Source organism: Fukomys damarensis, unplaced genomic scaffold (genome assembly GCF_012274545.1).
Source record: "Fukomys damarensis isolate Sample0158 unplaced genomic scaffold, DMR_v1.0_HiC HiC_scaffold_14, whole genome shotgun sequence".
NCBI lineage: Eukaryota > Metazoa > Chordata > Mammalia > Rodentia > Bathyergidae > Fukomys > Fukomys damarensis.
The window spans coordinates 548,234-565,573 of NW_022900926.1; the positions used below are offsets into that span (position 1 = coordinate 548,234).

A 17,340-nucleotide genomic window follows, 5' to 3' on the forward strand; every position below is an offset into this window, starting at 1 on the left:
CCCCAGCTTTCTTAATGCATCTCCCTGAGTACTTAAATATCTGGAGCTTTGCAGAATTATGGAAGGCTGAGGTGGCACTCCAGGGGGATATGTATTTTTGTTTGTTTACTGTGTCTCCTCCCCCAATTAGCATGCTAAAATATCACCTCTATAAAGCCAGAGACTTTGTTTCTTGCTCTCTGTTCCTAGTACCTGTACCTGCTTGCTACATAATGGGCACTCAACAAATATTTATTGAATAAGTGAATGAAGAATGAATGTATAGGTCTATAAGGAAACAATAAACTATAGTATATGCATCATAAGGGATTTTATACAGGCCTTAGAAACATGTATAAGAAATTTTCAATGACGAGAGAAAGCTTCTGCAATTATGTGACATGAAAGAAACCAGGAGACAATATCCATAAGCACTCCAGTCATGACCGACTGGGAAAAAAGCAAAAAGCTGCAAAGATCTTATGCACTGGTCACAGGCAAGTGCTCCACGCTAAGCTGCACCCTAAGCTCTCGAGCAGTCTTTGTATTAGCTAACTTTCATTATAGAACACAAGTCGTGGATTTTATGGATGCAGAGTTCATAGAATGCCAAGCTTTGGGTCTCAGATATCTTCATGATCCTCTTTTCAGTGTGGCCAAAGCCACTATTTTAAACCTCCAAAGCATGAACTGGTTTACAGTGGTGATTAAAGACAGTATTTTATTGGAGCAGTGGTCCTCCTGGTCGTGTGTTTGGCCCTGTCCTCAACACCTTCTGGATAACCTGAAGTCCAGCTGGCTGTTTGGCCGCTGCCTCTCCCTCCTGCATGTCTGAGCAGACCCACTCCTGCCTCTAATGCCTGTCTGTGGTGCTTCCTAACAGCACAGTGGCCAGTGGCATGAAGACTGCTATAAATGGAACCAGACAGTTCTGAGAATGAAGATTGGAGCTCAGACCTTTACAGTGTGAACTCAGAATCACAGATGTCTTCTCTTCTCTCAGCAACAGCTTATTGGAAGTGTTGATCTCAACTCTGTACTTCCAAGGAGTGCTATGAATCAGACCCATCTCCAGACCCACTATGAGTGAGGCAGGCATAGTTCAGGCCTGTGGAATTTCCAGGAAGGCAGCAAGCCACTTGTTTCTCTTGCCAGAAGTCTTGGTCTACTTCTGGCTCTTTCTCTCTTTTCCTCAGACCACAAGACTCAAATTCTTTGGAGCACAGAGGACCCTCAGAATTGTCTTCACTCTGGCTGTGTTCTGTAGCAAGTACCATGTAGTTTAACCCTTCTTGGTTCTTGGTTTCCATGAAAGCAACTGGTGTAACACCATCTGAATTCAGGCTGATCATATTGTCATTGTCACCTGTGAAAATATATGGCAATTAGGCTGGGTGAGAAAGATGGCAATATTAATGCTACACATTCAAGAGGACCAGTAAGTGCTGGGAAGACAAAAACAAACCAGACCTCTCCCTGTCCTCAGAGCTACTGCAATCTAGCAGGGACACAGATATGTTGCTAGGGAAAATGACACACACTTAAAGAAATATACAGAATACAGTGAGGCCACAACTCTGCTGTGACAGGTGGACCGGGTCATGGTCTTTGTGACAGAAACTGGGTGGCCTCCAAAAGGACTGGGTGTATCTGAGATGCCCTTTCCTCCTACCTCAGTGGCTCAAATACCCAGGTCTAGAGACATATTCCCTTATGTGCACTAGTTTCATGACTCATGAAGGTAATGTTCCTAGGACGGTAGCATATGAAACCATTAACACTAATTGGTAAGTGAATTAGAACTAGGAGGCTTCTGACCACAGAAGGGAATGGCTACAAAATGAGCAAATTTTGACAGCAGGATTGAAGGAGAAGGAAAATGATTACTACGATTTTTTTTTTTCTGTTTTGGTACCGGGGATAGAAATTGGATCCTTGTGCTTGTGAGGCAGGTGGCAGAACCACTGAGCTAAATCCCTGGCCCACTATGATTATTGTTCATGTTGTTAACACTTAGAGAGCTCTTACTGCACACCAGGTAAGTTATAAGCTATACACATGTATTAATTCATTCTCCTCCTGTGAAGTAGGCACTAGAATTGTCCCCACTTAACAGATGTGGAAAATGAGGCATAGAGGAGTTAATAATTTGGCTAAGCCCACACAGCTGCAATGCGTCTGTCCAAATGGTCATCCAGCTGTGTGAGGGAGAACACAATGAGAAGTGTCCCCTACCAAAGATCTCTGGAAACCAGTACACCTGTGTGCAAGGTGAGGCGGCTGTAGGAAAATGAACAGCAAAGGGTAATTGGCCTTTGTTGTAATTACACTCATTTTGTTTTGTTTCTGTCTATTTAAAGACTGACCTTTAACACAAAGAAGTACAAGAAGTCTGGGGAAACCTAAGAGCAGAGCTTCTGAAACATTTCACAGAATTCTAGGAGACAAGTGATAAATGGGCTATGAAGATGAGTGTGAAATGTAAATGCAGAAATTCCTTCCTTTTCACTAATGAGCTCCAATCTCTGGGTATTCCCACCTGGCCGAAAAATTTGTGATCAGAAGTATTACTGTCTTTTCATGAACTGTCATACTTTTACAACCAGGGACATTTCAGTAGATAAACAATAGTCCTTTCCTTTCTCCTCACGGCCAGCCCAGCATGCACGTGTCCCAAGCTGTGTCCCTGACCGCTGAGGCTGCTGACTGCCTTCTGCACATAGCCCTCTTGAACACAGGTTTGGAGAATGAACTTAACTGAATTATAGGGAAAAGAATAATTTGAAGGGCTACAGGAAGCATTATTGTGCTGCTTTGTTCTGACAGAATGTATTTATCTGGTTCCATACCTAAACTACCAAGTTTTATTAAATAAGCATATGAACTATGAGGTATGATCCAAAAGTACAGTGAATGTTTAATTTAAAATATTGCCTCTTTTTTGTTGTTTTGTTTTGTTTTGTTTTTTGTACCAGGGATAGGAATCTGGACCTTGCACTTTCAAGGCAGGTGGCAGCACCACTGAGCTAAATCCCTGGCCCTCATTAAAATATTGTTTACAGTGAAAGACACATTGCCACATGGCTGTTAATCCCCCTTACTTCAGACATGTTTTGCCATCATCTTTGGCAATGTGTCTTTTACTGTAAGTTTTGTTAAAATGTAGACATCCGTTGTATTTTTGATCACCTCTGACACTCCTGCTGTGTATTACAAGGTGTGCACTTCTTTAGAGATCTCCCTCTCTCACTCTCTCTCTCTATCTCTCTCTCCTAGAGAATTAGACAACCTTGTTGTGAACTCATTAGCTCTTCACCATCAGCTCATCTTCCTCTTCCCTGCTCAGAAATCATTACAGACATTTTGAATCACATGAATAGTCAGACAGCATTGTGAAACGTCTCCCCCACAGAAACAGCTTCACCACGCACTGAGTTTGGTTAGTGCCGAGGTACAGATACCTGCAGAGGGCCCACCTGTTGCGCTTATTACCAGTAGGGATTAATAGCCTTGGAGAAACTCACAGAATGACGTGCTCTGTGTGATGATAGCAATATAAAATATCAAGAAATGTTAGGAAGAAATAAGATGTTTAATTTTAAGCACTCTATCAGCCCAGATGATTGAGGAAATAAGGATAATCTTAAAGGGCTTAAAGATATTGGCTAAAGAGTTTAGAATTCTAACACAAACTTCTGTCTACTGCAAAGATGTGGTCAGCAGCTTCACTGGCATACGTTTAACCCACCACATAGCTTATTGGAAAACTCCTACCAAAACATAATTACAATTACTTTTGGCCTGTAGAATTTTTAAAAAAGAATCTCTTATATGAGACAAATTTTTGAGTTCTGCTGCCAATGTCAGGAAAAATTATCAGGTAACTACTTCATTGGTTCATAAGTAGTTCGGGCAATCTTTAGTAACTCGACTCTGGCAAGCTTTCAGCAATTCATACATCTTCTTGTTTCATGAAAAGCTTATGAGAGACCCAAGTTTTGTTTAAAATTATTTAATAGAAAGCCTACAGGGTAGACCTGAAGGCCAGTATTCAGACAAAGACAGCATGTGATCAGTAATGTCTTTACGAGGGAAATACTGAAATAAAGCCTTCCGAGTAAGACCGGGTATTTACGGATGAGACACGTGCTGGCTGCCCGGCTATGTTTGGAACAGCAAAGGGGCATTTAGATTTGTTTCCTGTAGGACTCTCTGGGACTGATGAGGTGGTGTTTACACAAATGCTTGGATGAAGTCACTGGATATTTTTGTAGATGCCCAGATAAGTTACTGATCTTCCCTCTCTACGCCTCCTTCTCCACCCATTAGGTCAGTAGGGCCATAGTGATGGGGTAGCATTACTGCTCCCTGTAATCCTAAGGTGTTTTTTTTAAGTCTTTCTGATGGCTTTCCTGTCTTCCTATATATCTCCCACAATTACAGTGAAGACAGACACTGCTGTGCCAAATGTGCTCACCAGTCTGCAAAGCAGCAAACTAAATTAAGTACACTGTCTCTAATTTAAAAAGTAATTTTAGTATTGCCCTGAAGAACTGTCCCATGATCTCTATCCTCTGCACATAAGCAAACTGTCTTTCCTTCTGTTTTTTCCCTTTCCTGCCTCTCTTTAGTCACAATTTCAATTATCAGAATTCTTAGGGATGTTCATATCTCTTTCCCTTCCTCATCTTCAGGATTTACATGCATCACAAATAACATAAGGATGGTTTCTTTTTTATATTTCTGTCATGGCCAAGTTAATAATAATGACTTAATAATTTCTGTCTAAATTATCACAGTTTTATTATAGTCCCTGTTATACTCTTCCTACATCATTTTTCTGAATATTTATGTCTGCTGCTGTGTTTTTTATAAATTTTAGTTCCTTCTGCCAACAGCCTGGCAGCTAAATAGACTAGTGTAGCCAGGACAAGATGGCTCATCTCTCCGCACACAACATCTGAAGAGATCATCCGTTGTAACCACTGGGCAGGGCAGAGTTGCCCACTGTGACTGGGGAGGGGGCGGCAGTTTCTTCATTGAGCCACAGCTGTGAAAGGGTCCAAGAGTAGAGCCAAGCCCAGACTCCACTCAGCAGTGTGATCACAAGCGAGCTGCTAACCTTGGTTTGCTCATCAGGAAAATTGTAATGACACCCACTACATAGGGCCATCGGAAGGATTTCATGAGTTAACCTATGCAGCATAGTGGTAGATTCATAAAAAGTACTAAATAAAATGTTCTAGGATTGGAAATAAAAACGTTCACAGAAAGGGATTTGTTCCATGTCCTGGGTGTGAGCATCATTCGTTGCTGTTCTCAGCCTCACGGTTGAACCGTGTGATTTTACCACAGATCTCAAAGGTCTGTGGAGACATCTGGTCAGGCCTACTGCACAGCTCGGCTCTGGGCCTATTTGACAGCTCTGTGGCTTTTGTGAAATGTGCTGAACACACGGGGAGGTAGGATACTGTGAGCAAAGAATTGAGCATAAGCACCACATCCGTCTGAAAGCTGTCTGCTTGCCCTTGTCCACTGCCTTAAGAGCCCCTCTCCTTTGAGTGTCATGAAAGTGTCCCTGTGGCAATCCCTTGATCTTTCCAGTTTCTCTTCTCCATGCCACCATCTTCTTGTTGGTCCCTCATCATCACACGCATCAAACAATACACACTTTTCAGGAACACATACCAGTAAAAGGGTCTTCCTTACAGAAGTCAGAATGGTTGCCTGGCTGAAGAAGGTAGGAAGTAGGACAGGAGCAGGAAACAGGGACAGAAGTACTAAACAAACGAAATCAGAAAGCAGCCCTGCAGAGTCTGGTGGTGATGGCCTCCTAACCGCCCCACTCTGCACCACAGGCCCACAGTGGGGTAAGTCGGGGAGAACAGACCTCAGGACAGCACTGCCTCCCACTCTAATTCTCCTCCTTACTATTTTAGATTATAAATCCAGTGGTCATAGCATTCTCCCTTTAAAAATGTAGCACATATTAGAAAATAATTTTCAAGGAAGAATACAGTAAACAGTTATGATGGCCATGACAAGAGTACAACATTCTTACTTACTCTGAAATAGCTTCTATGTGCATTCCATGTTTACACTGTTCAGTGCACACTGGGAAAAAGCTAGAACATCCTGAAGAATCAAATTTACCTTCGATGCCTTCATTTGTGGCTCCGTGGGTGTTTGCTTCACCTCTCCACGGAGAAATATTATTTACGAGAAGTTTTCTGAAGAGCTGCAGCTGGACTCGGATCCTGTGGAAAGTGGGCCGCTGGTCTGGCTCTTGCGCCCAGCACTGAGCCATTAAATTCCACCTGAACATGCAGACGAAGACACAAAAGTGAATGGTGATAACTCAGGTGAGGTCGTTTTAGAAGTGAAACGAGTTATTGCCAGTTTTGCAAAATTTATAGAAATGAGTAGAACAATGCTTTGGTTCTTATATGAGTTGCAGTATTACTCCCCTTCCTTGATAATACCTATCTTGTGAAAAGCTGGCATATCAACAGTTATTAATCTAAGTAAATAGCTAGGTGAATGGGTTGGAAATTCCTATCCCATACATCAGAAAGTTAATAGCTCTAAAAATTAGTGAAGAAACAGACTTAAAAGACTTACGTACATATACTGATCTACAACAATACCTAAGATTTGCTCCACACAGACACCTTCTGGTAGAAGCAAAAGCTAGAAAACAGAGTTGATTCCAGAGCTTTCACTCATTATCCCGTCAGGTTAAGAGCTTGGCTCCCCAACATTCACAGTTCATTGACTGAACACTGCCTTCTCCCTCAGGGCTGTCTATGAAATGTCTATGCAGCATGCTTACCCAGTACTTATCCCTCACTCAGCAGAGACTGGCAGACATTTGTCTCCCAACAGCAGCACAACGGGGCTGGGGGCACAGTGTGACTCCTATCCCCACAGTGAATGGTGACAGGTTTACTCATTCCTCTCTCCTACATGGTCTGTAACTAGCTAGCTCTTTTCCACAGTCCCTCCCTAGCAGAAGAGAATTTACTTCATTCTGTACAATGCAGCTTATAAGTTAGCCCAGTTCATACGCACTGGGGGTGGGGAGAGAAAGGAACTAATATATAATCATAAGCTGAGGTATTTAAGAATATTAGTACTACTGTATCAACAGAAAAATACCTAATTCAAGTTATATTGAGCATCTTTGTAAATGCTAAAGAGAATAACTGTGAGTTCCAATGCATGTGGAACATTTTGGTGAACTGCACATGGAGGTCCCTGTGCAGAGGTGACATTTAAGCCCAAGAGCTTTACAGGAAAGTAAGATGCCAGTCAAGGGAACGGGGTGTGGACGGGAGGCAGGGAGCACCCTGGAAGAGGGAAAAGCAAGTGTAAAGTCCTAAACTTAGAAAGGCCCTGGCACATTCTGGAATCTGAGAGAATGCCAGAAGTGCAGTCCTTGAGGGAGAAAATGAAACAGGTTCAGAACATGAAGGCAAGCGAACATGGGTCACTTGGGCCAGGAGAGGAGCAGAGTTTCTGACACTGCTGTGGGGAGCTGCTGCAGGTCTTACGTAGACGTGCTCTTTGCATTCCTAGAGGATGACTGCAGCTGATGGATGGACAATGGGCTGCGGAGGAGCCAGCTGGAAGCTATTAGGGAAGCCTAGGTGAGATGTAATTGTGGTCTGGACTAAAGTAACTGCAACAGAGATGGACCAAGATGTATGCAAGCAGCAGGTGACAATGACACAGAATTCATTGTAAGTACTGAATTCAAAATATCTGACATGTGTTTCAGGAGTTACAATGCAATCTCCAGTCCCCTATGTGGGATCACACCCTACTTGCATTTATTTCATTCTTTGACAAGCACCTCAGGTCAGAGGTGGTACTGCACATCAGGGTTAAGACAAGGAAACTGATGGCTTTTCATGTGTGTCACAAGGAACATACAGTGTGATCACAGAATGCCAAACTCGGCTCTGTCTTTAAAACAGTCAAGTAACAGCTGAGAAATAACAAAAGAACAACCTAACCTATTACAAATTTCCCAATAACCTGTGCTCTTTAGAAACAAGGACAAGGTAAAGATTAAAGAAAGGGCATTATACTTTGAGATAAGATATTATACCTGATATCACATCATGAAATTTAAGCCAACAGTTAAACTTGAATCTTGATGATGAAAGGTTGTCTTAAGAAGTAAGAGGATGGGGTAAACAATTGTAATTCCCTGCAGGCAATTTTGAGAATAAAGCTGATTCGGAGATATTGCTAAGATATAGACAAAAGTTTCCCATGACATATTTCAATCATTAAGTTTTAATTGTTTATAATAACCTGCTTAATTCTACAAACGATTTGATATATTTAATAGAATTCTTTAGAAGGAAAGAAGGAGAGAGAGAGAAAGAAAGAAAGAAAGGAAAGAAAGAAAAAGAAGGAAAGGAAGGAAAGAAAAAAGAGAGAGAAAAAGAAAGAGAGAGAGGAGGGAGCAGGAGGGTAGGGACAGAAGTTGTCCTCAGGTCTACACAGCCATCTGCTCTCTACCTCACAACTCAGCCTGTTTTCTTATCTATGGAATTTGTACATGGTAACCTGTGCTGTCAATAAACTGCTCGTGGAAAAATTAAAATGCCTTTAAAATTTTGATAATCTTTTTTAAAATGCTCATTATACTTGAAGTACTCATTCAGCTAGGTATTCAGCTCAGATTCCTCCACTCATACGTGCATGCTTTGCTCCTCTTTGCCTCAATTTTTTTCCTCCACAACAGCAAAGGGCTCACTAGATGTGTTCAGTATGATGCTAACGAAGCCCATAACCCACAGATTCCACTAGTTCCTTGACCAGTCCCATCCAATCCTGGAGACCATTTGGCATCTGGTGCAAACATCTTCAGGAGTGAGAAGACCATGGGCGTCAGACATCTGAGCAATGACCCACTAGCTGCAGTCGCCCCTGCGCTGTGTCTGTCACAGGACCCAAGCACATGCCCTGTGACATCAACTGCCCTCTGATCCTCTGCTTCTCAGGAGCTTGCTGTGCAAGTGGAAGTCTACGGAGATGCTCGGGCAGGCTTCCCTCCGTACGTACATACACCTGAGCCTAGGGAGGGAGGCAGGAATGCTCTGAACTTTCATTCCACAAACATCTGAAAACAGCACAGCATCCAGGCTCCTGACCCAGGGAGCATTCAGGTGCTGAGTGTTTAAGCAGTAAACAGAAGGGTGGCCGGCTCAGTGCGGCCTTTCAGCCCCTAAGCCGGGCCTGTGATCTCAGAACTGCTTCAGATGGAGATCAGCTCCCTCTGTCCTCCAAGGAGAGTAGTTAATCTTCGCCATGACAACTTAAGGCCTGGCCAGATGGAATGGTGTGGCTGAGAGCTCCCCTTGCCAGCACAGCTTGTTCTCCTTGCTGGGTTGCTACCTTAACCCTTCCTGCACTCTGAGGGTCCTGCAGCTGTGCAGAGCTGGGAACGCAGCTCACTGTTGTGCAGTGATGTTCAAGTGAACCTCCAGCCAGCAATGGAATATTCTGATCTCAAGGAAACTATATTTCTATAAAAATGAAGGCAATAATATACTCGGTTGATGAATTAGTCAAGACAAAACTAGACAGAACGTTCTTTCTCCACTCCTCATCAGGAATACTCTCCTGGCACTCCTTCCTCCTCCTAGCTGGAGTTTTGGATACCTTTGGGTACAACAAATTTCAGCATATCTACATTTTTCTGCTCCACAATACAGCAATTTATTATTTACCCTCATCCTCCTCAATTAAAATAATTAAACACTATCCATCAAAATGGATTATTCATTAATCTCCTCCTTAAGTGCTTGTCCAAAAACATTGCATGATTATGACGAGGCATGTCAGCCCCTCCAGGCAAGGGGAATAAACCATATAAAATTGGGAAAACATACAGAAAAACTTTCATAGTTAGAATTCTGAGAGAATTTGCTGGGCTTCTGACAGAAATGTAGAGGATGCAAAATAGTGGTTAGGCTGCTATTTAGTTAAAATTTATTTCATATTTAGGTATGCTAGGTTTTTTTCCCCTCGAGCCCTAGTGGAAGAATTCAAAATTCATGTAATTCTTATTTCTAATTTATAGATTTCCCCTTTCTTCCCCTAAAAGGCTCATGAATTATTTTGTAGACAATGTTACCAAACTTGGTCAGGATATACATATTTGATTTCTCTGAAAATATCCTGGAGCTATAAAAGTTAAATCAGAAACAAGTAGTAGTTTGTATCTTTTTCTAGCTTGCAGATTCAAATAATACAGAAGCATTCACCCGTAGAACATCCAACCACAGTGCCCAGCTCTTAATCACCTTTTGGCTCCCATCTGAGTAATCCTCTAAATAACACAACACAGTCAAGGCAGTGCAGCCATGGTGTGCATCCGCATACTGCTAATTCCTTCTGCACTTGTCCACACCGCACAGTTTAGCACTTTATTACATGCTGGCTGGCCACCCACACTCCGTGTGAATCTTTTCATTCAAAACACATCCCACTGCAGCGCTGGTATGCATACTGCTAATTCCTTCTGCACTTGTCCACACCGCACAGTTTAGCACTTTATTACATGCTGGTGGCCACCCACACTCCGTGTGAATCTTTTCATTCAAAACACATCCCACTGCAGCGCTGGTGTAAAGACCTCTGCGCCCGACAGTCCTCGGTGTGGCCTTGTGTGTGTAACAGAACTCGTACTTATCGGCTACGTAAAAGCACCTCTTGGGAAAGATTTCACAACTTGGGACTTTTGCTGAGGTGGCAGCACAGACAGATTGGTACCCAGCCGTAAGTACCTGGCGATTTTTTTCTTTTATAATTGATCTGAAACCACTCACTGTTCCTTGAATTCAAATAGCGGCCAAGATCAGTTTGACAGAGTGACTAGCAGTCATTCTGTGCTAACTTTACAGACAGATCACAATCTGTATAATATTCAGTAACACAGTATCCCATGGATCAATGTCAGCTGTATCGATGAAAGCAATCCAACTTTTAAACAGCATATTCCCATTCACCAGAATCTTTTAAAATGTAAATTGTTATCGAAATAAAATTTCCCCAAATAAAATGAGTATGTGTATCCACACACCCACACACACAGTGCTTATATTTATTAGAATTCATTTACCAGGAGGATAAATATATTCTACGCTTCCAAATGTTGTTTCTGAATGAGATAACATGTACACATGTAAATAAAAATAAGCCATGTTGTATTTAGTAGATTAAGTGCAATAATCAACTTACATTTTATGGCGATATATAAATATGTAAATTCCATTTTTTAGTCTAGTATATCACACCAATAAAGCCTGCATTTGCATGCACACATGCTTTTGTTTTCTCGGGTGCTTGTGCTAAAATAACAACTTACAGATCGTCAGGACAGTTTCTTGGTGGTGCCAGTCTCCCTCCTGCTTGTACATAGTTTAAAACATCAAGGTTAGAGTGCGCTGGATATGGCTGATGACCAAGAGTTAAAATCTCCCAAATCAGAATCCCAAAAGACCTAGAACATTAAAAGGTTGTGTGTAATTATACTTATTACAAACATCAGTTTAAAGTAGCTTCTCCAATATCATTGTTACTGGGGATCTGAGGTCTACTTTACAACTGGCATTACAGGTCTTATAAAAGGCCAACAGGAGACATGAACTCAGGCTGTTCTTGTTTTAAAAAGTAGAAAACAACACTGCACAAGAGCAACCACTCAAAGGTAATTGGAAAGTTTGATGGGAGTTCACATATACACACACACACATTCACACACTGGCACAAGCACACACAGATGAACACGCATGCACACACATAGGCACAGACACACTTATGTGTGGACATGCACTCACATTCTGGTCCTCCCCAACCACCCACCACAGCCCTCATCATCGCAGGCTTTCAGAGCACAGATGTGCAGACACCTAGGGTCTGAGTGAGGGAGCAGGTCACCCTGCTTGCGGGGGACAGGACAATGGTGAATGCACAGAAAATGCTAGTAGCACAGAGGACCAACTGTATCTCACACACAATTTTGCCAAGACCAGCCCAGCTTAAAAGTCATTCAACAAATCTACGTTTTAAACAGCTCTGACAAAAAGTGGGAGATCAACAAGCAAAAGTGAGTGGTCTTATTCAAATAATAAAGACATAGCCAAACTTCTCCAAATGTCCTACCCTTTGCAATCAATAGTTTGAAGTGCATCTCTAAGATAAAGACTAAACATCCAAAAATAAGGAGCATTCAGGCACACATGAACAGGAATTCATAGCACCAATTTCTATTCATCATAAGCCTGTACACCTTTGAAGTATAATAAGATGATTGCAGTGGGTGTGTCTCTTTCATATTTAGATGTGTAACAGAGGATCAAAACTGATTCGTGAGGGTTATAAATTGCTGACACACAGGAATACTTAACCACCAGCTGAGGCAAATCACTTAACCTCTGTGGTTTTCTGTTATCTCATATTAAAAATGAAAACAACAATATTAAATGTCCTTTTAAGATCCTTTCTGGCTCTGATGACTGCCAGTTCTGCATCTCTCTGCATCCTGTAGAGCTCACCAAACATCAGACTGAGTCGTGAAGAGTCCATCCATCAGACTTTCTGGAGCCATCCAGCGAACAGGCAGCAAGCCCTCCCCTCTCTTCCTGTAATAATCATGTTTATAGATGTCCCTTGCAAGTCCAAAGTCCCCAATCTTCACTGTCCGTGAAGGGCTGGTGTAGTCTTTCACAGAGACAAGGCAATTCCGAGCTGCCAGATCCCTAGGGCAGAAGTTACACTGAATAATGATAAAACAATTCCAGAGATTGAACAGGAACATTAGTAAGTCTCTTAGAAAGACAGACTTTTTACAAAAATTTGCCGTTTTGAAGGAGTGAAAATATCTAATTGTCCCAAACTACAGATGATTACTGTGTCAATATCTGTAATAATCTTGTATCCATAACATGACCATACCTGTGGATAAAATGCATCTGTTCCAAGTAGACACAGCCTTTTGAAATATCCACACAAACATCGACAAGGTCAGCCAAGGTTAGTAAAGTGCCATGGAACTATAAGAAATAAAGGGAAAATGACAAGCACTTTCACAGTTCATACTCTGCCTGTACATATATGTGCACACAAGCACTTGCGCATGATCTTCCAAAGCAGTGGCGGCAAACCTACGGCATGCGAGCTGCAATGGGCACACACAGTCCTTTCCGCCAGCATGGGACCAAGGCACCCTGCATAGCCCCGGCCACTGAGCCCTGGATAGCAGCACACACAGGGAGCCATGTGCATGCTCTGGAAGGAGGCACCAGGAGATGAGGTCACAGCAGTTTGGGCACTCGGTCTCCAAAAGGTTCTAAAGGCATTTTTAATCGTCATTAAAAGAATAAGACAAGAGGAAAATAATTTATACTCTATCTGTGCAAATATACAAAAATGACAGACTTTTATATTAAGTAGAAGTGATGTGCAATCTTTACTGGAAAGATCTCAGGGTGTGAGGTCAGACAGACCAAAATTTGAAACTTAGTTCTGCTACTAACTAGTTGATGAACTTGCTTGAGTTTCTTAATTAACTAAGCACTTTCCCGTATGTAAAATGGGCATAGTATTACAGACCTTGCAAGATTCAAAATAATATCCACAAATTAATGCACAGCTTCGTGCATAGTGGCCACTGGTAATAGCAGTTACTCCATTATGCTAGCTACTTTCATGATTGGCCTAATGGCCCTGTAGCCTGTGACTCAGGACAGTGGAACTAGCTCCCCTATGAGCCCTGCATCAGTTGTTAGCAGCATCCTACTTCAAGGTCAGATTATGCCTCTTTTCTAAAGACCAAGCACAAGTAGGTATTTGAGCCTATACTGATTGTAATGATTTCTAGGTGGAAAAAAAAAAAAACCCAGCTGAAATTTCCATTTGCAGCATAGAGGAAAACTCTAAAGCTCTTGCCAGGAGGCCATGGCCATGCACCATCTGCCCCCTCTGTCTTCCTGCGGTCGGCCTGGCTGAGCTCCTGTGTGCTGCATCCCTAACCCTGTGCCTCCAGCCACTGAGCCTCTATTACCTTGCACACCGCAGCTGTGCCTGTAGAGTCCAGGAACCCTCGCTGCATGGCCTCCGACTGTCGTTTCTCGTGACTTCTCACCACCTGTGCTCCAGTCATTGAGATGGTCTTGATATGTAGTTTAAGCTAACCTGGAACTCACTGTGTAGCCCAGGCTAGCCTGGAACTCTCCGCAAACCTCCTGCCTCAGCCTCCCGAGTGCTGAGATTACAGGTGTGTGCCACCACACCCAGCCAGTTTCTTTATTCTTGATATTCATCCACAGTCTTCACTGTGCTCAAGTGATTCCCAAGCTCCAAATAGATGGTCTTGATATGTAGTTTAAGCTAACCTGGAACTCACTGTGTAGCCCAGGCTAGCCTGGAACTCTCCGCAAACCTCCTGCCTCAGCCTCCCGAGTGCTGAGATTACAGGTGTGTGCCACCACACCCAGCCAGTTTCTTTATTCTTGATATTCATCCACAGTCTTCACTGTGCTCAAGTGATTCCCAAGCTCCAAATCCCTTTCCTCATACAAGGCTCTCTTGTGCATTCTGTCCCTGCCTTTTCTGACAAGCTCACATCTTTCTCTAAAGCTGGGGGAGATCCTGATGTTCTGGCTTTCAACATTTTCAGGTGCAGCTGCACACAGGGCTGATACCCAGGTCTTAGCCAATGCCTGAGAAGCCACCCCTCTCCCTCCAGCCTGGCTCAGGTGCCCTGGACGCCTGTCTCTGACTCACCCTGACATTTTGATTCATATGTGAATGAAACCTTGCTTCAACTCTGACAAGACCTATTCTTGACTCTTGACTCCAGATGCTGTCCTCCTGTCTCTGGCCAAGCCCTCCAGACATATGAGACTTCACCTGGGGCCCATGCGCAGCCAAAGCCTTCAAACTCAGTAGGAAGGTGTTGCTCAATTGCTGCTACATCTCCTCCTACACCTTCCATGCTCTCAATTGGAAATCGACTCTCCTCTGTCCATGTGTTAGCAGTGCATTTGCTCCCTCACTCTCATGGACCCTTTCAGTTTCTACCTTATTTATATACATCTTCCAACCTTACCATGAGGTAAGAGCCACACCCTTCACTGTCCTAAATAAACACAAACAAATGTTGTGAATTGAATTATAGCTGAAAGGCAACACATTTATTGCTGTATACTTTATTTGTATTATTTTGAGATCCTTTGTTTTTCTTTTTTCTATCTTCATACAATCTTAGAACATAAATATAAAAAGAGTTTTAGGAAGCTTTTGGGTTTAGTGTCCCAACACTAGATGAAGAAACTGAGCTCCCAAAAGTGAAGGGCTACTTTAAGGTTTCTAGAGTCAACACATAAAATTAAGAGCTTTGTTTTGGCTAAAACAAGCCTGAGCTGCTAGTGAAATCCAAGCAGATCTGTCAATTAGACAGCCGGCCTAGGTAGATGTGGGTCAGTGGAGCTGACCCAAAAGTCTAGAGGTTAGCAATGACTTTAGGATCGGAAATACAATCAGGACAGCACAGCAAATAGATGAAACATAATGTTGTTCCTTCCCCACTCAACAAAATCCTTCTTCTCCAGAAAAAAGAACAAACATGATTCTAGCCATGAAGAACAATTTTCTCATTAAATGCTAAGAACGGGCTCATATATTCACCCAGAGTTCTAATCATGCTAATCTACATGTAGGGAATAGGACATTTTTTTTCCAACAGAACTCTTCTAAGTTTCCGCCACAGCCTATTGAATGTAAAGAAAATTAGTAGGGAACTACAGGACATTTGCCTTAGGAAACCGATCTTGGCCCCCACAGCCTACCATGGTCATCCGGGCTTTACGTAAATACGTGAGAAGGTCCCCCCCTTCCATCAGCTCCAGGATGAGGTACTGAGGCTCATTGAACAGACAGACACCGAGCTGCTTCAGAATGTTGGGGTGATCAAACTTGCTGAAAGGCAGAAAGACACACTGGGTGACTGCACAGTGACAGGAGTCCCCACTGAGGGTCTTTATAGAATAGAACAATGCTTTTGTAGCTTCCTTCTTTAAAGCCCTAACTGACTTCAGGAAGGGCAGCTTTCCCTTCTGAGTGCTGCTCCACCTGATTGCCTCGGGAAAGTGACACGGAAGCCCCTAGTGGCCAATGCATGTGACAGAGTAGGGCAGTCTAGAAGAAATGACATCTACATTGAGTATAGTTTATGTTTTGGCAGGAAAGCAATTTTAACCAATATTTGTCTTCAAAGGGCATCTATCTGAAGACATTATATTTTGGTCACCACAAGTATGAAATATGTTCTCTTTCCCTTTTACAGAAATAACTCAGACCAGTAGGTTCTGGCTACAGTGCTTTCTCATAACATCAAAATGAACAAGCCCCAGCCAGTGACTGGAGCCTAGGGCTGGACCCTAGGAGCCTTGGCCTGGGGTCTGCTCATCAGTGATTACTTTTCATCACCACAAATTGACTGAAACCTTGGGGTTTGGTTTCTGGACAGCAGATGAGATCACTAGGTGAAGCATTGTGCTGGGTTTGCTTGACGCCTTATCACACATCTGAGAAGAGCATAAGCACTTTTAAACCTGAGCAACTTCTGAATTCACTTGCAGAACACTTTCCTTCCTGCAGGTAAAAGAAAGGTAACCTTTCACCTGTGGATGGTCTATGCCAGGCTCAGAAGACTGGCCTCTATAGAATATTTGTTACTGGGAAACTTTCCTTTTAAATTTTTAAGCCATGTTCAATTTGAGCCAGATCTTTATGTCTTCCTTGATGTCAACAGTCCAACACCCAAACATGAAAGCTTCCTGCCAGATAAAGTATCTCAAAGCTACTCTGGTACCTCATGAGATGTGCCTCCTTGAGGAATTCAATCTTCTCCTGGTCTGTGGAACCCTTCTTCAAAGTCTGCAACACAAAGACAAGTCAAGAAGCTGGTGTAGTGGTACACACACTCTGGGTTGCTGAGGCAGGAGAATCCCAAGTTCAAGCCCTGCCAGGGAAACTTAACAATTTAGCGAGACCTTGTCTTAAAATAAAAAATAAAAATAGTGCTGAGGACATAGCTCAGTGTGAAGGCCCTGGGTTTAATCCCAAGTACCACACAAGCGCGCACGCGCATGCGCGCACGCGCACACACACACACACACACACACACACACACAGGTATCAAGAAAGCAGATATCTCTGGGAGCTCAATGTATTAGTTGACACCTTTCCCCCCAGTATTCACCCTGAGAGATGGAAACAGATACAACATGCAAATATACTCTATCAAGCTCCTGTTATTGCCACTACTCATGAAGCAAA

At 42.8% G+C, this 17,340-nt stretch overlaps 1 protein-coding gene across 1 annotated transcript in view; it reads right to left on the bottom strand.

Moving 5' to 3' along the window:
- Positions 1-367: 367 nt before the first annotated feature.
- The window catches only part of Ros1 (ROS proto-oncogene 1, receptor tyrosine kinase), a 123,059-nt gene continuing 106,086 nt past the window's right edge, over positions 368-17,340 (bottom strand). The window contains exons 37-43 of the mRNA XM_010644971.3: positions 16,874-16,938; positions 15,849-15,978; positions 12,955-13,052; positions 12,555-12,758; positions 11,366-11,500; positions 6,133-6,296; positions 368-1,345 (exon numbers count right to left, since the gene is read on the bottom strand). Coding sequence (XP_010643273.2) covers positions 1,032-1,345; positions 6,133-6,296; positions 11,366-11,500; positions 12,555-12,758; positions 12,955-13,052; positions 15,849-15,978; positions 16,874-16,938 — 1,110 coding nt within the window. The 3' untranslated portion in view covers positions 368-1,031. The remainder of the gene's footprint in view (positions 1,346-6,132; positions 6,297-11,365; positions 11,501-12,554; positions 12,759-12,954; positions 13,053-15,848; positions 15,979-16,873; positions 16,939-17,340) is intronic.